The sequence below is a fragment of the Malus domestica genome, chromosome 04 (genome assembly GCF_042453785.1).
Source record: "Malus domestica chromosome 04, GDT2T_hap1".
In the NCBI taxonomy this organism is placed as follows: domain Eukaryota; kingdom Viridiplantae; phylum Streptophyta; class Magnoliopsida; order Rosales; family Rosaceae; genus Malus; species Malus domestica.
In genome coordinates, this window is record NC_091664.1 from 5,062,311 (window position 1) to 5,087,935 (window position 25,625).

The 25,625-nt window shown below is 39.0% G+C and overlaps 2 protein-coding genes and 1 pseudogene across 2 annotated transcripts; 1 reads left to right on the top strand and 2 right to left on the bottom strand.

Annotated features, from left to right (window-relative positions):
* Nucleotides 1-1,837: 1,837 nt before the first annotated feature.
* Nucleotides 1,838-2,389, bottom strand: LOC139194944 (uncharacterized). Its single transcript, XM_070820106.1, has 2 exons — nt 2,282-2,389; nt 1,838-2,200 (listed from the first exon to the last, which is right to left on the bottom strand). The coding sequence occupies exons 1-2, from the start codon at nt 2,387-2,389 to the stop codon at nt 1,838-1,840; spliced, it is 471 nt and encodes a 156-aa protein (XP_070676207.1).
* Nucleotides 2,390-3,458: 1,069 nt separating this feature from the next.
* On the top strand, nt 3,459-11,037 carry LOC103408209 (cytochrome P450 CYP82D47-like). The gene is made up of 2 exons (XM_029100918.2): nt 3,459-4,464; nt 10,173-11,037. Exons 1-2 carry the CDS (start codon nt 3,496-3,498, stop codon nt 10,806-10,808), a joined length of 1,605 nt encoding a protein of 534 aa, XP_028956751.2. The 5' UTR covers nt 3,459-3,495; the 3' UTR covers nt 10,809-11,037.
* Nucleotides 11,038-13,782: 2,745 nt separating this feature from the next.
* LOC103432692 (E3 ubiquitin-protein ligase At1g63170-like) lies at nt 13,783-15,606 on the bottom strand (annotated as a pseudogene).
* Between the last annotated feature and the right edge of the window lie 10,019 nt (nt 15,607-25,625).

A 25,625-nucleotide genomic window follows, 5' to 3' on the forward strand; every position in this document is an offset into this window, starting at 1 on the left:
TCTCACATATTCTTTCTTGGAAAGCTTGATCATATCCTTACAATTCATGTGGCCTAATCTTTTATGCCATAAATTCAAAACATCGTTAATTGCTTTATTGCACATATTTGGCACATGTAACTCATTTGCATTCACACAATAACAATTGTCTTTGGATCTTTTTCCTTCAAAAATATCTACCCCACTAGCCACTTTTACACTACATTTCAACTTATTAAAAAATACTTCAGCATCATCATCATCACAAATTTGACTAATGCTAATTAGATTAGCTTTAAGTCCATCAACCAACATGACTTTTTTAGACATGGAATTCCTAGAGTTTTGATTTCTCCTTTTCCAACAATCCTAGCTCTTTTTCCATCTCCGAAAGTGACTGCTCCATTTTTACAATCCTCGGTGAAAGTTGTGAACCATCTTTTGTCTCCAGTCATATGCCTCAAGCAACCGCTGTCAAGATACCAAGTATCTGACTGACAAGTTGAGAGAGCAGTGAACGCCACTAACACATAAGATTGTCTTCCTCAGATGATGATGACATCTTATCTAATAAGCAATTCTTAGTCTCCTTTCTTCTCCATACTTGCTTCAAGTTTGGAATGATGGAATTAGGCATTATTTTTAAAATTCTATTCATTTCCTTCGGTTGAGCAACAAATCTCACTTTGAGATTTGATTTTTAAGAAATCCAAGGGGTGGTGTGTTTAGTTCGATTTTCCTTTCGAAGTTTGTTACACCTAGGTCTGATATGTCCTATTTTTCCACAGAAGTGGCAAATAGGAATAAAGAATTTTGACCTAATGAGATTCTTTGGATCAATGAAGGTGCTCACAGAATTTGACTTATTTGTAGTGGTATACGAATTTTCAAAACCTACATCATTACTCGCTTTCCTACTTGGTTCTTGTAAAGCTTTGACAAACTTAGTAACGGAGGAGGAAGAATTTCTAGTCATATCAAAACCTAAACCGCTTCTATCACCTGAATTCTTTCCATAGCTCAACATCTTGTCAATTTTTCTTGAGCCAATACTAAACTCTTCAACCTTCCTTTTCATGTCACTCAATTCATTTTCAAGAAATTTATTGTCTGATGCTAGCATATGTAACTTCTCCAACATTGACTCTCGTAGCTTTTCTGCATTTTCCATTTGAGATTGATGCTCAATATCAACTTCCTTCTTCTTGCTTTCAAGCTGCACAAGTTTATGTTTCAGCTTATCATTTTCTTTTTTCACTTTCATGGTGATATCATAAAGTGTAGTATATTTTTGTAAGACTTCTACAGAGTCAGGTTCTTCAACTACTGAGTCATCAGTCTCATATCCATAAAAAATTCCAATAAACGTAACCACTTCGTCATCATCTTCAGATGCTGTGTCTTTTTCTGAATCACTGTCACTCCAAGTGGAGGTTAAAGCCTTGTTCTTTTCATCCTTCAACTTTTTAAGAGTGTTTGCACATTCATGAGCATGATGTTCATACGCTTGACATTCAAAACACTTGTCTTTATCATTTGAACTTTTCTTTTCACCAAGTTTCACAAACTTAGAGGAATTTCCATGAGAGACATCTCGAGAACTAGATACTTTGGAGTTTGAATCAAAATTGTTCATGTCCCCTGGAACTTCTAAGCATAAAAAATTTCCTTGCTTGTTTGGTGAGAAGAGAAAATTCATCTTGAGTTAAGTTTTCAAATGAATCCTCATTCACTTTTTCATTATTGACTTTGAAGGCAACATTTTTTCCTTTCTTGACTTCGATGAAGTCAGATTCATACGTTTGTAGGGATCCAATCAATTGTTCCAACTTGTAAGTGTTTAAATCTTTTAATTCTTCTATAGCTGTCCTTTTCGCATGAACCTTGAAGGAATATATCTTAGAATTTTCTTAACAATCCTGTATTCTGGAATGCTGTCACCAAGATTGTGACAACCATTGACAATTACACTAAGCTTAGCATAAAAGTCAGAGAAACTCTCATCATCATCTAGCATTTTGATATTTTCAAATTTTGTGATGAGATTTTGAAGCTTGGATTCTTTGACAGTGGAGTTACCTTCATGAGTAACTTCTAGAATATCCCAAGCTTCTTTCGCTGTTGTGCATTTACCGATGTAGTCAGCAGTGAACAACGCATTCAATGCTCTTTGATTGAATGTACTGGAGCTGCGTTCATCCTCGCTCCATTCCCTTCTAGGCTTAAGCATGGAAATAATTACATAAGACTATCATTCGCCTTTGGTTTCTTTAACTGTTGGAGGTTCCTAGCCTTCTTCAACCGCAAGCCACACTTTGTCGTCAATCGCCCAGAGAAATGATTTCATCTTTGCCTTCCATGCAGCGTAGTTGTCGCCCTCAAAGTGTGGTAGATGGGATATCGACCCCATTGTACGATTCATCCTAGTGATCCCACAAATCTCACTAAATATATATAGTGACCTGCTCTGGTGCCAATTGAAAGTCCTAGGATGAGTACTAATTTAACCTAGAAATATAACTAAATTTCAACTTAAAACTAATCCAAATTATGGTTTAAACTAATCAGTTATGCAAACTAAATCCTACACGAATATTCAGAATAAATATAAAGAGTACGCACATGATGTAGGCTTTAACGAGGCAAAACCCACCACTGGGAAAATCCTCGGGCTACCAAGCCAGGAAGCACTAAGAAAGAAAGAGTACATAAAGACTTACAAAACTCATCAACTAGACTCACATACCAGTTGGCAGCTTTGTCTTCGCGCTTTGCTACTCGATCCTTCGTCAGTCTTCAAGTTGAAAAAAAACCTGTTTTCCAAAGCTGCAAATAGCAGCTTCAGTTTTTTCCTTTGATTTCAGCTTATTCTCATAGCAGCTTCCAAAATAAACCTTTTTTTTTTTTCAATTTACCAAACACCTAAAATTCTTACAGCTTTTTTTCATGGATACTTTTTTTTAAGCACCTCATTCCCAAACAATCTCTAAAAATGGAGAATTCTGCTCCTTTCACATGTCCGTCCAACGATTGTTCTGCATGAAGCCTATTTAAGGCTGATTCAAGTTCCCAACGCAGCACAACAAACAAAGCCACTCTCACCACTGACCAAGGCAGTGGTGTACACTGCACGAGGTCAGATTTCAAATTTCAATGAGTGGCAGGTATTTTCACAAAGTGGAGTATGACTTGTCCGTTATAGTTCTGAATAAAGTTCGATCTATGATTACGTGTTCTTAAAATTGAGTATTAATAAAAAAAAAGAAGCCAGATACGAGTCGAAAAGTGTGAAAGGAAATTCGAGATCCACGTAAAAGATCCACATGGCTGCTCAAAACATTTTGATAATTTCGTTACTTCTAAAAATAAACATTAAATTTGGGAACGAGACGAGAAACCTTCCCCGTATCAGATTTTTCTCTAAATTCACTCTATAAAACAAAACAAAACCCCCTTCCGTGTATCGCTGATTAAACAAACTAGCCAGCAAAGACATCCCCCATAAAACAAATAGCTATGGACTTCCGCCTGCCATCTCTTGTACCTTTTGTGGTAGCATCATTAGCCTTTTCATTGTTCCTCTACTCCATATTTTTTAAGTCAAGAAAAGCAGTCAGAAAACTACCACCGCAAGCGGGAGGTGCGTGGCCGATAATCGGTCACCTACCCTTGTTAGTACGTTCGTCTGAGCCACTACATGTGGTGATAGCTCAATTGGCGGACACATACGGACCGATCTTCACTTTCATGTTCGGAGTGAAGAGAACCCTAGTTTTGAGCAGCTCGGAAATGGCGAAAGAATGCTTAAAGACCTGCGACAAAGTGTTTGCTAGTCGTGCAAGCTCTTTAGCCTCAGAAATCTTGGGCTACAACTATGCCTTCTTTCCTTTCAGCTCTTACGGCTACTACTTTAGTCATGTACAGAAGATGATCAAAGCGGGGGTCTTATCCCCCCAACGCGTCGAGATGCTCAAACACTTTAGAGAATCTGAAGTGAGTGCATCGATGAAAGAAATATATGATCGGTGGACGAAGCACAACAAAAGTAGTGGTTCCGATAAGGTGGTGGTAGAGATGAAAGACTGGTTTGCGGACATAAACCAGAACGTGGTCTTTAGAATGATTATCGGGAAACGAATTTCAGAAGCTACAAATTACACCCATGGAGACTTGATAGGGAGAGAGGTATTCAAGGATTGGCTTCGACTGAATGCTACTTTTGTACTGTCGGATGCGCTTCCGTTCTTAAGGTGGTTGGATTTGGGTGGCCATAAGAAGACCATGAGGAAGGTAGCAAAGGAGGTAGATCAAGTGCTTCAAGGATGGTTAGAAGAGCATAAGCAGAAGAAAAGGAGGACTGTTTCTAGTGGAGTGAAAGGTGATGAGGAGGAGCGTGACTTCATGGATTTGATGCTTTCAGTTCTTGATGATGCTGAAGTTACCAATTCTTTTGAAGCTGACATTATCAACAAAGCTACCACACTGGTACGTATGTGCAGTTTAGCATTTAATTGTTTAAATTTTCATTTTTGCTTTCTTCTCTTACACATTCATCTTTATTTATGGCCATAAGATTGAGTAAATGAGTAATATTTGTTGGTATATGGTCCAGCCCATGATCAATGTTCTAGATTATTCTAGTAAGCAAGAGATGAGGCTGGAGCTTGCTAGACAATTCTAGCATGTTATTAAGTTGATGGAAGAAGCTAGAGAGTACTAGCTTCCTTGGTTGCAAATGGAAAGATCTAGAAGCTACAAGTATGTGGCTAGTCTAGATCTTTCTATGCTAGAGGTTTGAAGAATACACTAGAAACTAGTAGAATGCCAAACCCTCACCTATAAATATGGGTGTGATGTTGTAGTGAATCAAAAAATCAAGAGAAGAGTGAGTAGCAAAGGATCAAGTCCAAAGCTAGAGTTCCACTCCAAGAGTGAGAGTGAGAGTGTTCCACTACACATTGTGTGAGTGAAGTTTAGAGTGATAGAAAGTGTGTGTTATACTTTCTTGTATCCATCAAGCCTTGTCTTTGGCTTGGTAAGACTACTCTTGTTGTATTCATCTTTTTCATATAGTGAAGATTCCTTGTTTGGTGGACGTAGGCATAAATTGCCGAACCACATAAATTCTTGGCGTCCATTTTCTACTTTACCTTGTGCATTCTCTATCTTGTAGTACCGACATTCCTAACAAGTGGTATCAGAGCCCGGTTGGCTCGTACTACGAGATGGAAGGAAGTGGCACTATGATCAAACTCACCAACTCCAATTGGGTAACATGGAAGCCAAGGATGGAGGACATTCTCTATTGCAAGGATTTGCATGAGCCAATTGAAGGAGATGCCGCTAAGCCCGAGAGCATGTCCGATGCCGAGTGGAAGAAGATGAATCGCAAGGCTATTGGCACAATTAGACAATGGGTGGATGATAGTGTTTTTCACCATGTGTCTAATGAAACCAATGCTCGCGAGTTTTGGACGAAGCTTGAGTCCTTGTTCGAGAAGAAGACCCCAGCCAAGAAAGCCTTCTTGATCAAAGAGCTCATCAATGTGAAGTACAAGGATGGTTTAAGTGTAGCAGAACACTTGAACAATTTCCAGAATATCATCAACCAGTTGGCTACTATGAAAATGATGATCGAGGACGAGCTACAAGCGCTCTTGTTACTTGGATCCTTGCCAGACAGTTGGGAGACCTTTGTGGTGAGTATAAGTAACTCTGCTTCTAATGGTGTTCTTACTCTTGATAATGTTAAAAATAGCATGCTCAATGAAGAAACAAGGAGAAAGACTTCTGGCACAGATAGCAGCCAAGTATTTGTCACAGAGAACCGCGAAAGAAGCAAGAGTAGAGGGCCTAGAGGTCATGGCAGGAGTCCTAGCCGATCCAAGTCAAGGTTCAGGGGTGCATGCCACCATTGTGGCAAAGAAGGCCATATGAAGAAAAATTGTCGAGTTTGGAAGAGAGAGCAAAGGGAAGGAAACAATCAGAAGAAAGATGATACTGGCAATACCACCGCTGTCATATGTGGTGATGTACCAGAAATATTGTCTGTTGGTGAATGTCTGCATATAGGCAACTCTGACAGAGACATTGAATGGATCTTTGATAATGGAGCTTCCTTCCATGCTACGTCCAAACGGGAGTTCTTCAGTACATACAAAGAAGGTGACTTTGGCATAGTGAAGATGGGGAATGAAAGCTATTCCAAAATTCTTGGAATCGGTGATATCTGCTTAAGAACTAATCTCGGCTGCCAATTGATGTTGAAAGATGTGAGACATATTCCTGATATACGTCTCAATCTGATATCCATCGGTACCCTTGATCGACAAGGATATTATCACCATATTGGCGAAGGAAAATTGAAGCTTACTAAAGGCTTAATGGTGGTAGCAAGAGCACGACTTTGTTGTACGTTGTACCGGTCAAATGCCAAGGTTTTGAAAGGTGAGTTGAATGCTGTGGAGGACTCATCTCTAGACTTGTGGCATAAGAGGCTAGGTCACATGAGCGAGAAAGGCCTACAGGTTTTGGCAAAGAAGTCTCACATTCCCTTTGCCAAAGGTACGTCGTTAAACTCTTGTGAGCACTGTTTATTCGGAAAACAAAGAAGAGTTAGTTTTTCTGTTCCATCTACAAAGAAAGGAAACTTGTTAGATCTTGTTTATTCAGATGTGTGTGGTCCCATGGAAGTCGAGTCACTCGGAAGAAATAAATATTTTGTTACTTATATTGATGATGCTTCACGAAGGGTGTGGGTGTATTTGTTGAAATCCAAAGACCAGGTGTTTCAGACATTCCAGGAGTTCCATGCCATGGTGGAGAGGGAAACTGGGAAACCTCTCAAGTGCCTTCGTAGCGACAACGGCGGCGAGTACACATCTCACCAGTTTAGAGAGTATTGTGTAAAACATGGCATACGTCATGAGAAGACAGTTCCTGGAACTCCACAACATAACGGTGTTGCTGAAAGAATGAACCGAACCATCATGGAGAAAGTCAGGTGTATGTTGAGGACTGCAAAGTTATCTAAGCAGTTCTGGGGTGAAGCTGTAAGGACAGCCTGCTATTTGATCAACCGATCTCCATCAGTACCATTAGGTCTTGATGTTCCAGAGAGAGTATGGACTGGTAATGATGTGTCTTACTCTCATCTGAAGGTGTTTGGTTGCAAAGCTTTTGTGCATGTGCCCAAAGAGCAGAGATCGAAGTTAGACTACAAAGCTACACCGTGCATCTTTCTTGGTTATGGCGGTGAAGATTTTGGTTACAGATTATGGGACCCATACCAGAAGAAGTTTATCCGAAGTAGAGACGTGGTCTTTTATGAAGATCAAACAATTGGGGATTCGGATAAAGAGGCACAACCAGATGGCGCAGTCAGAGGAGTTGATCCATTAGCTTCAGATGAAGAAAGTCACGATGACATCCCTGAAGCAACTGCCAATGAAGTGCCTGCAGAATCAGATAATGCTGATCAAGAGGAGCCTGATCAAGATGTGCCAGACCATGAGATTGCTGATCAGGGGGAGCCTAGTCAAGAAGAGCAGATTCAAGGAAAATCCAATCAGGGGGAGCCTCTAGCCCCGCCGCAAGAGAATGAAGATCAGGTCAGAAGATCCAGCAGAAGTCGAAGACCGTCTACCAAGTATTCTTCATCAGAGTATATCATGTTGACTAATTATGGAGAGCCCGAAACTTATGAGGAGGCCAGAGCTCATAACGACAGTGATAAATGGATGAAGGCAATGGAGTCAGAGATGGATTCCTTATTAAAGAATAATACCTATGAGCTGGTGGAGCTTCCAAAGGGCAGAAAAGCATTGAAAAACAAGTGGGTGTTCAAATTGAAAAATGACGACAACATGACAAGGTACAAGGCTCGTTTGGTTGTCAAAGGTTTTGGTCAAAAGAAAGGAGTTGACTTTGATGAGATTTTCTCACCGGTGGTGAAGATGACTTCCATTCGAGTTATCCTTGGTATGGCAGCAAGCATGGATCTTGAGCTCGAGCAGTTAGACGTTAAAACTGCATTTCTCCACGGTAACTTAGAAGAGGAGATATATATGGAGCAACCCAAAGGCTTTGAAGTCAAGGGTAAAGAAACTTTGGTGTGCAAGCTCAAGAAAAGCTTATATGGTCTTAAGCAGGCTCCAAGACAGTGGAATAAGAAGTTCAACTCATTCATGGTGAGTAATGGGTACAAGAGAACTCATGCTGACTCTTGTGTCTATATCAAACAATTTTCTGGAGGTAAATTCATCATTTTGTTGCTTTATGTTGATGACATGTTGATTGTCGGTCAAGATGCTTTTATGATTAAAAAGCTCAAAGAAGAGTTATCTAAGTCCTTTGACATGAAGGACTTAGGGCCAGCCAAGCAGATTTTGGGCATGGAGATAATTCGTGACAGAAAATCCAAGAAGTTGTGGCTGTCACAAGAAAAGTATGTTGAACGGGTGCTTGAAAGGTTCAACATGAAAGCAGCCAAATCGGTAAGCTCACCTTTAGCCAATCATATCAAGTTGAGCAAAGAGTCGTGTCCAAAAACATATGAAGAAAAGGAGAAAATGGCAGTTGTTCCCTACTCTTCAGCAGTAGGAAGTATCATGTATGCAATGGTGTGCACACGGCCAGATATTGCTCATGCAGTAGGTGTGGTGAGCAGGTTTCTCTCTAATCCAGGGAAGGACCACTGGGAAGCTGTTAAGTGGATTCTCAGATATTTGAAGGGGACTTCTAAGATGTGCTTGTGCTTTGGCGGTTCCAAACCAATCTTGGAAGGATTTACAGATGCTGACATGGGAGGTGACCTGGATGGTAGAAAATCTACATCTGGGTACTTGTTCACTTTTGCCGGGGGAGCCGTGTCTTGGCAATCCAAGTTGCAAAAGTGTGTTGCTTTGTCCACAACCGAGGCTGAATACATAGCCGCTACAGAAGCATGCAAGGAGTTGTTGTGGCTGAAGCAGTTTCTCCAAGAGTTAGGTTTGAAGCAAAGTGATTATGGCATTTATTGTGATAGTCAGAGTGCTCTGGACTTGAGCAAGAACACTACATATCATTCACGCACTAAGCACATTGATATTCGTTATCACTGGATTAGAGACGCTATCGAGAACAAGTTGCTGCAGCTGAAGAAGATTCATACCGATAATAATTCTTCAGACATGTTGACAAAGGTAGTCACAAAATCAAAGTTGGAATTCTGCATTAAAGCTGCTGGGATGAACTCCAGGTAACTTGGAGTCATGATCGGAATTCCTCCCTCATGGACTGGAGGGGGAGATTGTTGGTATATGGTCCAGCCCATGATCAATGTTCTAGATTATTCTAGTAAGCAAGAGATGAGGCTGGAGCTTGCTAGACAATTCTAGCATGTTATTAAGTTGATGGAAGAAGCTAGAGAGTACTAGCTTCCTTGGTTGCAAATGGAAAGATCTAGAAGCTACAAGTATGTGGCTAGTCTAGATCTTTCTATGCTAGAGGTTTGAAGAATACACTAGAAACTAGTAGAATGCCAAACCCTCACCTATAAATATGGGTGTGATGTTGTAGTGAATAAAAAAATCAAGAGAAGAGTGAGTAGCAAAGGATCAAGTCCAAAGCTAGAGTTCCACTCCAAGAGTGAGAGTGAGAGTGTTCCACTACACATTGTGTGAGTGAAGTTTAGAGTGATAGAAAGTGTGTGTTATACTTTCTTGTATCCATCAAGCCTTGTCTTTGGCTTGGTAAGACTACTCTTGTTGTATTCATCTTTTTCATATAGTGAAGATTCCTTGTTTGGTGGACGTAGGCATAAATTGCCGAACCACATAAATTCTTGGCGTCCATTTTCTACTTTACCTTGTGCATTCTCTATCTTGTAGTACCGACATTCCTAACAATATTAAGAAGAAATAACACATTATATATATCATCTTAATATTTTTATGTGTCAACTAATGCATACAACCAATATCCAATGAGATAAACTCATTAATTAACATACGCATCATTTACAACATCAAATTGTATACAAATGTATTACAAAAAAGTAGTCTCCTCGGCATTTTCCTTACTGAATGCATCTAATAATTCTGTCGCCCTTCATCGATAAACATAGGGTTTCATTTATTATAAAGTGTGTCAGCAAGTGTGTAAATTTTGTTTGTACAAATACTATTGTTGAATTTTACATACTTCTCTTGCAGAGTCTTCTTCTAGCAAGTGTAGATGTGACGACAGGGGCATTAACATGGGCACTGTCTCTACTTCTCAACGGCCCTAAAACTCTAAAAAAGGTCCAGGAAGAGATAGACCAAAATATTGGCAGAGAGAGGGCGGTAAAAGAATCAGACGTCGACAACTTAGTCTATCTCCAAGCCGTTATTAAAGAAACGCTCCGTTTATACCCTCCCGGACCAACCTTATTGCCCCATGCATCCATTGAAGATTGCGTTCTAGCCGGCTACCATATCCCAGCAAACACTCGCGTCCTCGTCAACGTATGGAAGATTCATCGAGACCCGAAGTTCTGGCCTGATCCAAATGAGTTTCGACCTGAACGATTCTTCACAACACACAGCGACATTGATGTTAAAGGTCAGGATTTTGAGTTGATACCGTTTGGCAGTGGAAGAAGAATGTGCCCCGGAATAGCACTTGCCCTCAGGATTATGCCATTGACACTCGCTTCTTTGCTTCACGGATTTGAAATCGCAACTCCGACGGGTGAGCCAGTTGACATGCGTGAGTCGATGGAATTTACCAACCAGAGAAACTCCCAACTTGAAGTCCTTCTCACTCCGCGCCTTCCTGCTCAAGTATATGAAGAGTATGGTAAATAAGGCAAATCTGCTTTGCTGGTATTTAGGGCACAGGTTACATGCAAGTGATGGTTAGAGTATTCATAAACTCACAGGGGACATCACTACGTTTTGCATTAATTTGGTCACCTCTGGAATTATGTTACTAAATCATGTTTAAGTATTTGTTTTAAGGGGCTTCTAGATCTTAATAAATAAAAAACCTTGTGCTACTGTTAGATCTAATTCAGGTGCTTTTCTTGATGACCAAGGTACACCAACTTTGGTGTTTGTTTCTTATTATAACATGGATTTTTTTTTTTTTGGTCCATATATTTTTTAGTTTTTTTCTATGCCTGTTTTGTACCTAATTGTATGGTTATGTCATGAATAAATATCGAACTCTATGGAAAGAGGAATGCAACAGGTACTCGCTCAAAAAACGAGTCCCACAAGGTTAGAGAGTTTGGGAGACTCGTTTTCTCCTTGAGCGAGTCTCTGTAGCATTTCTTCTCATGAAAAAATGAAAATAATTTATGGAGACATATCTCTTTTTGCACACTTTATTTGTTCAATCCAAATGTCATAAATAAATAAAGATGTGATATCACTTTCTTACAAATTAAAATAAAAAATAAAAAAATAAAAACTGTATTCAGTTTTATGCATTTTTTTTCTTGAAGGTCCAAAGAGACTAACCATTTTCTTTTGCTTAGCCATTTTCACCCAAAATTCAACAAATTGTTACTCCAAACCAGTAACCAACAACTTAACTAGAGCCAAGTAACATTGTGAATAGTGGTTAGCTAAACTTGGACAAGCATTAAAATATTAAAAACTTAGCCACTTGGTGAAATATAAAATGAAATATTTAGGATTAATTAAAGTACTTAGCTGTCTTTGAGTTTTACCTAACAACAAGGATGCATGGTTGGCGATTTAATGAAAACCAGCTTTTTTGGACGCGCCTTGCACATAGGAGTGACATTTTTACATCTTGACAATCTACTCGTGGCAAATAGAGTTTTTTGTTTCCACATTTGTGCATTTGTGCATGCATAAAGACGTTTTTATTTTAGAAACATTTCGTACGTGTTCTACATGCTTTAGTTTTATATGTCTATAATTTCCCATATCAAGAGAGGGATAAACTAATTTTCATACTTTCATGAGATAGATAAATTGTTAGATTAAAGATCATAAATATAAATTCTATTGCAGAAAGATTCCACACAATAATTGCACCTTTACCTTATGAGACAACTCTCGCTAATTCCAAGAGATGCAAACACAATTGTGGAATTAATTTGATATCTCCTTTTACATTGCTTTGGCTTTTAGCATGTTTTTTTATTTTCTTTTTGTTGCAAAGGGGCTCAAAGCCCAAGCAGAACCGCAAAACAAGGAAGAGCATCAGCCCAAAAGGCTTACACAAATAGCCCAAGTCCTAACAAAAGCCCCATAAATATCGTCTAAAATTAAGCCAACGATTGAAGGAGGAGGGTCATCCAACGTAACATAGTCTAAGTTCAAAAAAAAAAACTCAATTTTGCCAAACCATCAGCCACCATATAACAAAGAAGCTAAGGGATGCAACTCATGGTCAGTACATTTGACGAGTGACACTAAAACAACAGAGTCAAATTCCACAAGAATTCTCCTAGCAACCTTATCCAAAGCCATTTTCAGACTTAAAAAAGACCCCACAGTTCAACTTCAAGGACTTCTCCTACTCTCATATTAGCTGAAACCCCCCCCCCCCCAAGAGCGATGATGATCTCTAAGTACTCCTCCCGAAGAGATAGCATGATTTTACCCTCGACGAGAACCATTAATATTTAATTTCAACCATCCCTCATTTAGATAAACGCAAGCCAACTTTTGAAGAATTCTGCGGGGCTTAGAATGCATGCATTTAGCATATGTTATTGCACTTGTTTTTCGTTCTTTTTTACCGCATACATAATTATAATCATAGTAGAGGAAACAAAATCACACAAAATGAAAACATGAAATCAGAGAAATATGTTTTTGTATCTCTAGCTTTGGTAGTTTATCCGTCATTCTACCCTTTTTTTTTAATTTGTTTTTTAAAGTTTTTTCTCAACGTATAAAAAGAATTTTAAATTTTTGTGTTTTTGACAAAATTATCCATGCGAATTTGTTTCTATTATTTGTTGCTAGGTTTGGATTTTTCTGTTTTTAGGGCTTTTATGTCCAGTGCTTAAAATTTCTTTGATATGGTCGATATTTCCGTATAAATTTCTAAAAAATTAGAGAAAGATATGGAAATAGGGGTGAAGCTTAAACTTCAACTCATACAGGACAAACTTTTAAGTTTAGGCTAAAATCGACATATATCGTAGATATTTTTTACATATGTTAAATATCGGACACTAGTACAAAAAACAGTTTGCGCGACGCATGTACTTTCAACATGCAAAGTAAAAAAAAGTTACCTAAAAATTAGCCCAACGAAACCTTCGTTGCGCAAGGGCAGTGACAATAGGGTTTGCGCAATGCAGGTACTCTCTGCATTGCGCTTTGTGAGACGTAGAACTTGTGTTGCGTAGGGTTTGCGTAATGCAGGTACTCTCTGCATTGCGCTTTGTGAGACGTAGAACTTGTGTTGCATAAAGTAACTTTGTGAGACGTAGAACTTGTGTTGCGTAAAGTAACTTTGTGCGACGGAGGTTCTCTCTTCGTCGCGCAAACCCTTGTTTTTTCTTCGTTTTTTTTTTGACAAAAATATTTTTTATTTAAATTTTTATAAATATTGTAATTAAATTCTAAACAATAATTAATAACCCAAGAAAAAGTATTTAATTATAAAATATATGAAAATGTACATACAAAATGTCTAAACAAAAAAGAAAAAAACTACAACAACTAGTCTTCTAGGTTCGATACATCAGGCTACTTGGTATCGTTCAATGCCAAGCTTTGCATAACATTACACTCAAGTCCCTGAGTAATTCCGCAGCGTGCCCGACATTTGTCTCTAATTAGAAGAATTCTACACTTCCCCTTGGTCCTCCTGGCTGCTACTCTTCAAGATATTTTACATGTAGAGGGGACAGGTAGCGTTGATAAAAAGCCACTTGTCGATGGAGGAATAGTGAAAATGGTGGGCACAAGGAAGTTACCTTAGTTCCACTCCTTCATCATAAGAAGAAAGGCAGATGCAGCACTCTTGTAAATCACAATGATCATCATTCAAATGTAACAAGAATCTCTTGACTGGTCCAAAGATTTCGTTAGTCCACACATTGCATTTGAATACAAAAAAAATCCAATTATATAACCGGTCAAGTAGAAAATGTTCCTCCTTAACTACCAGAACTCAAGGGAGTAAAAAATAGTATGAGCTAAAGGTCAAGAGCCACTTACCGCATCCTCCTGAGAAATAACATGTTCGATGGGTGAATCTGTTCCACAATCAGTCATTACTCCTCCACCTTGTACGTCACTGGCAACTTTCTCATTGGCAACTTTTCTGAATCTGAATTTTGAAAGATGTTCGATGTCTTCCTTAGATGCTCCATCCTGCTTCAATAACAGGTCAGACGAATATACAAGGGAACGAGAAAATAAGGCATCAATATTCTATATAATTCTTCCAACTACACTCCATTAAATTTATAAACAATGAGGAGGCAAATTGATAGAGTAAACAACACTTCCAAGTTTTAGTTACAACAACAAAACATCAAGCATTGTCTCATCAAATTTTTTTGTGAGGCCCATTAAATTTGATGCAACTAAAACAGAGCCAGAACAAATTAAATGAAACGAATTAGTATTACAATAATAAATCTTTCATCCCGAAGTGCTCCAAGGGAAACTACTATACATCAATTTTTCCAACCCTCTTTTAACAATAGAGATAGAACCATGTAATTCAACTATCTATCAATACTATCAAATTTGAGAGGATATAACAGATATTTCTAAGGAGATGAAAGTTTAGCAATGAATGGCAGAAGGGTACTGTTTAATTTAGCGCAGCCTATTTTACCAACACAAGAACTCGCCCATTTAGTTGAGCTCATGAAGGCTATCAACAAACTTGTATACAAAACATCACTTGCCAACCCACCCCAGATAAGGTTATGCTAAACCAAAATCAAGCCCATCTTAGTTGAGTTCCATTTTAGAGTCCAAATCCTCATACTTAAAATCTTGATACATTGATATTTTCGTTCAAACAAACAAGATTTGACTAATTTTTGCTATTATCAACTAACTGGTAAATAAAGTTTGCTATTGCAGAAACATATAGAACTTGTCAGTTTCCGGTTTCATTTTTCAACTTGTAATACATCAATATTCACCGAACCTACAGAATGGTAATGATAGAAGACATTGATAGTTATGGACATGAAAACCAACACACCCCCACACACACAAAATAGAGATTATTGGGGATGAAAACTACCTGATCTGCGACAGCATATAAAAGTGCAATAATGCACGGAAGACAGCAACAAACTGCGATACCAATCATACATGCCAGTGCAACACAGAAAAGGACAAAAAACACATCAAAACCCAAGAAAATTATACATAGCCTGCAGACAAAGCCACATTGCCATAGTTAGGAGTTTATCCTTGATTTTCAAATAAATGGATGAGAGAAAGAGATAGATAGCAAAAACCAGTAAAGCTGGGGGGAGGTGCATGCTAAAGATTGACCACTTGCCGATACCCAATAGAACCCATTGATCCACTAGAAGTTGAAGGGATGAGATTTTTAAATGAATAAAAACCCTGATTCAATCCCCATTTCAAATTTAAAACCTTAATTCCCATTCACAAATTTTTAAACCCTGAAATCCATCCCATGCCCTAGTAATTTATCCCAAATTAAAACCCTAAATTCTAAAATTCATCTCAATTCACAATCAAAATCCTTAATTTCACAATTTCATAATTTGTAATTAGACTTACTTTCAAGGAGAACCTCCGAGCATGACGAAGAGGTGGTGGCTACCCGTCGTTTAGAAAGAGAGGGAGAGAGACAACCAACAAAATAGTGGTGGTGGTTGGATTCGAGAATGGGAAGAGGAAAGAGAGGTCTGGGTTCAAGATTTGGGGTTCGAGCTTGCAAAGAAGACAGAGAGGTCTGAGTTCAAAATAAAGAAGATGAGGAGGAAGGCTACGGGAGAGGATGAGGAGATGATGAGGATGAAGGATAAAGAGGGTGGGAGAGAGAGAGCGAGATGAGCGAGAGGGAAGAGAGAGATTGAGTGAGACAGAGTTCGGGTGTGGGAAAATGGGAAAATTTTAAGATGGCGCCCATTTTTCACAATTGCACCGCCAAAATTATCAGGAATGGCGTGACCTAGGTATACATTTGGACTCCATGCAAAGTGTTTTTGCTCAATGATCACATTATGGCGTCGCGCACGGTATTTAAAAAAAAATATTATAAAATTTACTTAAATATGACTTTATTCTTTTCAAATTTAATTTTTTTTACATAAAACACACAATAATATATTTTTCTAACAAAAATTCAATCTGAATTACAATAATAAATTTAAAGCTACTTAATAAATATGCATATCATTCAATTTCTTAAGTGTTATACGTACTAAATAAATAAATTTAAAGCTACTTAATAAATATGCATATCATTCAATTTCTTAAGTGTTATACGTACTAAATAAATAAATTTAAATCTACTTAATAAATATATATACCATTGAACTTGATGGGATACACATTGTACAAAACTAATTTCAATGATCAACCGTCAAACTTGTTTGTATATACTTCGAGATCGCATACACCAAAAATCGCAAAAAATAAACATTTAGGGATGAAGTAAAGGGACAAAAAAATTCGACGGTTATAAACAAAAAATCACGATTTAATGGTAGTTTTAACTCCAATTTTGATGATTTTTTACAACTACACTCCTTGATCCAATATGAATACCATGAACTAATTCGATCGTCAATTTACAATATTTACACTATTGGATACCACAAAATCTTATGTTATACATAATAAAAGTATAAATAAACTCAGTGTTAGTGAATCTATATGCGATCTCGGAGTATATACAAAAAAGTTTGACGGTTGGATTGTTGAAATTAGTTTTGTAGAATGTGTACCCCATCAAAATACGCCAAAAATCGCAAAAAATAAACATTCAAAGATGAAGTAACGGGACAAAACTTTTTTACAGTTGTTTGTACCATACTTGACAAATCCCGAAACTATTAAGCACGGTCAACGTTATATCGTCAAGGACCCAAAAGAGTTTCCCTCCAACCAGGAGGCCAATCACAGCACGACACGTGTGGACATCAGAAGCCAATCATAGCGTGACACGTGTTAACATCAGAAGCCAATCACAACACGACACGTGTCAATGTCAAAATGAAACTAGAAACTCTCTTCTATAAATAGAGATCATTCTCTCACAATATTTCCTAATGTCATTTGTACTAAATCATTCACTAGTACTCACTAAAGAAGATCTTGAACCTATATACTTGTGTAAACCCTTCACAATTAATGAGAACTCCTCTACTCCGTGGACATAGCCAATCTGGATGAACCACGTACATCTTGTGTTTGCTTCCCTGTCCCTATCCATTTATATACTTATCCACACTAGTGACCGGAGCAATCTAGCGAAGGTCACAAACTTAACACTTTCTGTTGTACCAAAGTCCTCGCTGATTTTGTGCATAAACATTTGGCGCCGTCTGTGGGAACGACATTTATTCCCACTCTCTTCAGCTTTGCCAAGTTGGTTTCCACCATTCGTACACTCTCTTTTGACCAAGCATCCCTCTCAAACATAGGGAGAGAAGGAAGCCACAACACACAGAATGACACCCCTCTTGCACCTAGTGCAAAACAACTAAAGAAAAAAGGAAAGAGGGTTGCTCTTCAAGCTAAAGTCGATGAGCTAGAAGCTCAGAACAACAAGATAGCAATGAAGAATGAGGTCATCCAGAAGTAGTATGAGAAGCTCTTTGAGACGCTCCACGAAACTAGGCGTACTCAAACACGCGAGCTCGTTGCCCTTGTGGACATCAACCATTATCTGAGTGCCCCCCAACACGGAAGATAACCTCCCTTCGACATGGGTATCCCTGATAAGGAGCGAGTTTATCATCAAAACATTGATCAACATGAGACTTCTCTCAACCTAGATGCTTCGACCCGAAGTAGAAGAAGTGGAGGAAGACACTTCCTTACATAAGGGTTGGAAGGATCGAAAGCCGTTTACGTGACTGCCGAGACTTCCTAAAGCAACGTCGAGAGAATCCCCTCCACATATGCTCGAAGATCAATGACCCAAGGGTTTCTGAAAGACTCAGCCCCCTCATACGACCCAGACCAGCTGCCAATCTAGGAAAGGAACAACAGGTCCCAGAGGAACATGAAGGTACGGGGGACTCTGAAGTATTCCGCCAGACTCACCCTAGAAGTCAGTACGGCGAGTCCAAGAAAAAACCACACGCCCTTGCTCAAACTTTCCTACTTCCAAGAGGCGATGGAGACTTACGAAAGAAAATTCCAGTGGTACATGACTCCACTCAGGACCCCATTGTCCTACAGCTCATTGAGGAAGTAAACAAGTTGAAGGCCGAACGTCAGGCCGAGATACCTAACTGGAACCAACCCAGGCTTGGCCCTCTCACAAGAAGGATCATCGACACCCCCTTCAAGCGAAGACAAAACAAACTCTTGGTTTACAACTCTATACAGGAAGGGAGAACCCAATTGAACACTTTAACCTCTTTGAGTCCACCATGGCATATTAGATACACACCGATGAAAAGTGATGTCTTCTCTTCCCCTCCACCCTCTTTGGCGGAGCTCTAAACTGGTATTGCGGTCTTCCACCTGAGACAGTAGACTCATTTGAGGAATTAAGGAAATTGTTTCTCTTTCAACACATCTTCCAGACCGATCACTTGTATTCTGCAGATGACTTGTACATTATTCACCAGAAGCCGGACGAGTCACTACGAGAGTATGCCGATTGCTTCAGCCATGAGTATTCTCGCTGCGCTGTAGCAGATGACAAGACCACCCTCAAAGCCTTCACGGCAGGCCTACGTGGTTGTTTCTTCAAGTACATGATCAATGCCAACACTTGGAAGACTTACTTTGAGGTGATGACACAAGCTTACAACCACGCCTCCGCCGAAGCAAGGTCATACCAAAGGAACCCCCATATGGTTAACCCTTATCAACAAATGGGAAGTAGAAGTCAAGTTCTACCGAATGATGAGATATTGGCAATTCAGACACCCATTACATCATCTCATGCCTCATTTAGCTACTCGCTAAGTCACCAAACGTATCTGTCTCTTGGTAAGAGGAAGGATTTTTACTCGCAGTAAGCCTATTACAACAAGAAGGATAAAAGTTCGTATCAAGACAACCAGGGGTGAACGTACCATCAACTATTATGACTATAGGACTAAGCCTCACTCTTTCAAAGTTGAGGACTAGGTACTGAAGGAAATGCTATTATAAGAAAGCATACACATTACAAATGTTTTGACTCTCAATCGCTTGAGATCTTTTGTCATACAAGCCATTCGGCAAATATTTAAAGAAGAGGAAATTCAGACAACTCCTTCTGAGTCTTTTGCGTTCCTAGCACTGGAACACTTGGTCTACGCTGACCTACCCTTATACTCCAACTCAGAGCTTCAACATGCGTACTTTGACACAAAGTATGTGATACTAAATGTTACAACCAACATGGTTCACATATCAAAAGCATGGATCCCTTCATGCATAGCAAAATATTCATAAGCATCACTCATATCAATCAACATAAACACTATACATTCCAACACATTCATACATAAACATTATACATTTCAACACATTCATACATAAACATCATAAATTCCAACACATCCATACATAAGCCAAATGTGCTTCGAAAGGGTTCAACATACTTTGTGTCTTCGACACTTGTTACAATGTGCCTCGACACCTTGTCCTTATTCTCACTAACCAGGTGATGAAATGTAAAGAATGAACTCATCTTCATGTCAACAACCAAGTGATGAAATGTACAACCCGTACTTTCCTTCATGCCACCAACCAGGTGATGAAATGTACAACCCGTATTCTAATATCAATTGGCAACTTATCACTCATGCCACCAACCAGGTGAAGAATGAACTCATCTTCATGCCACCAATCAGGTGATGAAATGTACAACCCGTACTTTCCTTCATGCCATCAACTAGATGATAAAATGTACAACCAGTACTTTAATATCATTTGGTAACTTGCCATTCATGCCACCAACCAGGTGATGAAATGTACAACCCGTACTCTTCTTCATGCCATCAACCAGGGGATGAAATGTACAACCCGTACTCTAATATCATTTGGCAACTTGCCATTCATGCCACCAACCAGGTGAAGAAGGAACTCATCCTCGTGCCACCAACCAGGTGATAAAATGTGATGAAAGGTGATGAAGGAACTCACATTCGTACCACTAACCAAGTGATGAAAGCAACTCACCATTCATTCCACCTACCAGAAGACGAGTGGTACAACTTGTACATGTGAACTCCTATCATTCACAAATAATAAAAAACCCTCAAGCTTGACAACTCAACTAGGGGAGCACTTATGCCCAACATGAGTTATAGTCACCAACAAAGTCTTATTGCAAGCCAACAACAACTTCAGTGCATGGCATACGAAGATCAAGCTATTCAGCCCTCTTACATCTGCTTCAGACATTTCCCCTCTGTAACAATGCAAACACTACAACTTGTAGAAAGCTTCACACTCTTGATCAAGACAGTGTGAAGCAAAACCAATTTATGGTGCCAACAAGAGCTTCATCAAAGGAGTTCAACCACAATTCTCAAAAGTTTCACACATTCTTGATCAAGACAGTATGAAGCAAAACCAATTTATAGTGCCAACAAGAGCTTCATCAATGAAGGGCATCCATAATTCTCAAAAACTTCACACACTCTTGATCAAGACAGTGTGAAGCAAAACCAATTTATGGTGCCAACAAGAGCTTCATCAATGGAGGGCAACCACAATTCTCAAAAGCTTCACACACTCTTGATCAAGACAGTGTGAAGCAAAACCAATTTATGGTGCTAACAAAAGCTTCATCAAAGGAGTTCAACCACAATTCTCAAAAGTTTCACACACTCTTGATCAAGATAGTGTGAAGCAAAACCAATTTATAGTGCCAACAAAAGTTTTATCAATGGAGGGCAACCAAAATTCTCAAAAGCTTCACACACTCTTGATCAAAACAGTGTGAAGCAAAACCAATTTATAGTGCCAACAAAAGCTTCATCAATTAAGGGCAACTACAATTCTCAAACCTTTGAGGCAAATTCAAGACTGTTCGAAGCAAATTCAATTTATATGGTTCATCCAAACCTTCAACTACTACAAGGTGTGGCTTGCATCACAATCTCTTGCTCAACAGTGTGGAAGCAAAATTTGTATATGTTGTCTCTCCCACATTTTCAAATTTCTAGTTTCCCAAACAAAAAAAAAAGGAAATTCAACAAAGCTTCATCAATGAATGACAACTACAAATTCTCAAAAGCTTCACACTATCTTGATCAAGATAGTGTGAAGCAAAATCAATTCGTGGTACCCAACAAAGCTTCACCACAAAAGCTTCATCAATTGAGGACAACTACAAATTCTCAAAACCTTCACACTATCTTAATCAAGATAGTGTGAAGTGATAGGAGCATATTTATGCGACTTAGTTAGCTTGTTCTTGTGCATTTACGTTGTATTTCCTTAGTTATTTTAGTGTTTAAAGTTATTTTTGTGTGTTTTCAGACTCTAAGTACAAAGTAGGCAAGAAGATGCATTTTGGAAGCCTTTGGAGCATGTTTCGGGCTTGGAATGGATAGCAAATGCATGGGCCAAAGTGGATGGACGAATTTGAGAACTAAAGAGGCCAAGAATATGAAGAATTATGGTCCAAAAGATGAAGAAAACAGCCCAAAAATCTGTCACCCCAACTTGCATTCCTTGCCATGCAAACCACATAGAATTCCCTTTGGATTCCATGCCATGCTTGATCACTCTTGTCCCCTACATAATTTCTAATTTCATGCTTCAATTCATTTAATTATTACACTCAATTGCTTGATACCTCTTGTTCCCTTCACTCATTAGATTTTAGACAACATTTACATCCATTACATGCACCAATTGATGCTCCATCATTCACATTTGGAATCCAATGCCATGTGCAACACATGTTGTTGCACATTTGACCCATTTGTTGACACATTTCACCTCCCTTTCCATCTCTATGCAATGTACACAATCATTCATGCTCCCTAGCTACAACACCACTCCATTTTACCCTTCACACTATGCATCATTACTTCATTTTCACCCTTGGACCATTGAACACCACACACACAAATTGCCATGCATTTCATCCTTAACCTAACCTGATTTTCTAAGGTTTTTGGGGCCTATAAATACATGTTTACACCCCTTAGCCAAAGGACAATCCCCCATATTCACCATTCATCACAGAAATTCGTCCATACTCACCCTAGGTAGCAAAACACCCCAAAAACACCATTCTAGTGCCTAGAAAACATAACAGCCACTCCACCTTCTTCCACCCTCTTTGCCTAGTTCTCCACCACCCTCCAACCATCAAACACTCCTCCACACTCACCCTAAACCCTTCCATACCATTCCCCATCCATTCTACATCATAAAACTACCCAAAATCTGTCCATAACCCAATCTGCCGCAAGCAAGGGAAATGAGGAATCTTGGATGCACTTGCTACCAAGTTGGAGCATTTTAGGTGTTTTCTTTCCTTTGATTTTAATGTCTAATTTTATGTATCTTTGCTTTGTGAGTATGAGGAACTAAACCCCTCTTAGTTAGGGGGTGATTCGAAACTATGTTCATACTTGCAATATGATTTGATTACATCCAGTTGTGATTCATAAGTTGTGAATTCAATTTACTTATCCGTTCATATAAAAACTAATTTGTGTATGTTGGTTAAGAGTGCACGCTTAATTTTCATGTATGAATTTGACGCTAGAATATAAGGGAGTTTCACCTAATCGTTATAAACTTATATTCACAAGTAGTGAAGGTTGCTAGTCACAATCACGTTAAGTAAACTCTTGGCATAAGTTTCATGCAAATCATAGTAACGAGTGCCTCGTCAATGCTTATGTTTTTCATAGAACTTAATGATTCTTGCTTGTATCTCTATTATGCAATTCATGTAGGGAACTTGTAGGGAATGTTTTGGGTTGTCGTATGCAATCATCCAACCTAATAACTTGTGGAAAAAATTGAGGGTTAATTAGTGCAATTCACGGTTAATTTGGGGCGTTGAGTATTCATAGCTTATCGAAAAGCAACTGGAAATCGTTTTGTATGCAAGTGTGACATATGTGGAGAAGAACCTCCTAGCTAATCTTCCATCCATAAGTTTCATTCAAATTCACTTACAATCTGTTTTGTTTTACAAAGTTTGTTTTGTTTTCAAATTCATTAAAACCAAAATCCCCCTTTTACTTTATTGTTTCAAAGTGTTTAATTTCTGTTTTGGTTGTGTGTTAGAGTGTTTTGATTCACCCAAATTTGTCTAAGAATTTGTTTACTTTGTTCTTGTCTTAATTTAATTATTTTCGTCGAAAATCAACCCCATCTTATTTCTTTGAGTCATATTAATTAGAACTTGTCTTAGATTATGTTTTTTTAAGTGTTTTAGTTCATTAGAAAACCAAAATTTGTCCAAGTTTGTGTGAGAGTCCCAAAATTGCCCAGATTGTGTTTTTAAGGTAGTTTTGAGTGCTTAGGGGCTGTTTTGAGTCTTTTGGTTTGTTTTAGTGTTTTAAAGTATAGTTTTGCATTCTTTGAGTCTAGTTAGTGTTTTAAACTTTGTTTTTACGTTTTCAAGTCAGTTTCCAAGTGATTTAGCAATCCCTCCTAATCCCCGGCCTAGAACGATCCCTACTTACATACTTTACTACAATTGATAAAAAGAGGGTTTAATTTGTGTGCTTATATATTTCGCATCAAATTTTGGCGCCGTTGCTGGGGATTAGCAACTTTGCTAATCTCTTGGATTGTTTTCTTTCGAATTATTGTATTTTGTTTAAGTTTCTGTTTAAGTTGCTGATTTGTTTTGTTTTCTTTGTTTTTAGGTACTAGTTTATGACCCGTAGCTCACAACCTGTTCGTGAGCATATCTCCGACTTTGACGGTGATTTTGAGAGGACTTTGAGAAGGAAAAAGAAATTGCAAGAGTCTAATCCTCCTAGTCCCGAGCCTGAATTAGAAGAGCAAGAAGTTGAGGTTGAAGAGAAGGCCACGGCACAAGTGGGTGGAGAAGAGCAAGGTATAGCCATGGACAACCGTACGCTCAAGGAGCTTGCCGCCTCGGGTTTGGATAATGCCGCACCATTGTGTATCCAATATCCCATGGCTGCTCAAGGTAAAACCGAAGAGTTCGAGTTAAAATCAAGTTTGCTCCACCACATTCCAAAGTTCCATGGGTTGTCCATGGAGGATCCGAACAAACATTTGAAAGAATTTGAAGTGGTGTGCTCAAGTATGACTCCGGTTACCGTTGACGGAAGTATTTTAAAGATGAAGGCTTTTCCATTCTCTTTAATGGACAAAGCCAAGGATTGGTTATACGAGTTGGCTCCCGGTACAGTTACATCTTGGGAGAGTATGAAGAGGGCGTTTCTGGAGAAGTTTATCCCAACTTCTCGTATCATTCTTCTTCGTAAAAAAATAAGTGGAATTCAACAAGATGAAGGTGAGTCTTTTCCTACATATTATGAACGATTTAAATCACTTGTTGCTTCTTGTCCACAGCATCAGATGAAGGAGGAATTGCTTTTGCAATACTTCTACGAAGGGCTCCTACCACTAGAACGTCAAATGCTCGATGCCTCGGCGGGTGGAGCATTGGTAGACAAAACGCTCATGGCTGCAAAAATCTTGATTGCTAATCGAGCATTGAACGCTCAACAGTACGAGGGTGTAGGCCAAAGAGGACCCACACGGCAACAAGTGCATGAGGTAAGTTCCACTTCCAATATTCAATCTCAGTTAGCTTCTTACTTCTCTTGTTTCACAGATGGCCGAGGGAATGAAGATTCAAGGACCCATGGTGTGTGGCGTATGTTCTATCCAAGGACATGCATCCGAAAAGTGTCCTCAACTCATTGAGAATGGTGGATGAGAGAGCGCTAATGCCATTGGGTTTCAAAGCCAAAATCAGCCAAGACATGATCCATATTCCAACACGTATAATCCGGGGTGGAGAGACCATCCAAACTTCAAATGGAGAGAGCCACAACAAGCCCAACCACAAGGAGGCTTTAGGCAACAACCCCCGGGCTTCTACAACAAACCATATGCACCCCCTCAAGTCCATCCACAATCTGCCCCAAATAATTCAGGTAATGCTTTGGATAATGAAACACTTGTTAAGTTACTAACCACTTTGACTAATGGGCAGGAAAATCAAAACAAGAGAGTGGACCAACTAGAGAAACAAATGGGTCAGATTGCCGACGTTGTTGGGCAGATTAGAGACCAAGGAAGGCTCCCTAGTTCTACCATTCCAAATCCAAAAGGAGGTTTCGAAACCGCTAAGGCCATCATGTTGAGAAGTGGTAAACAGGTTGGAACAGACTCAAATACATCCAAATCAAGTCAAGACGAGGAGGATAAGTTGCTGCAAGAAGAAGCAAAGGGAGCAAAGCCCACGGCCAAGGATGACCAAACCTTGCCGAATTCATCTAGTCCTCCTAAGCTGTCCCAAACCACCAAGGTAAGTCCCAATTCGACTTTTTC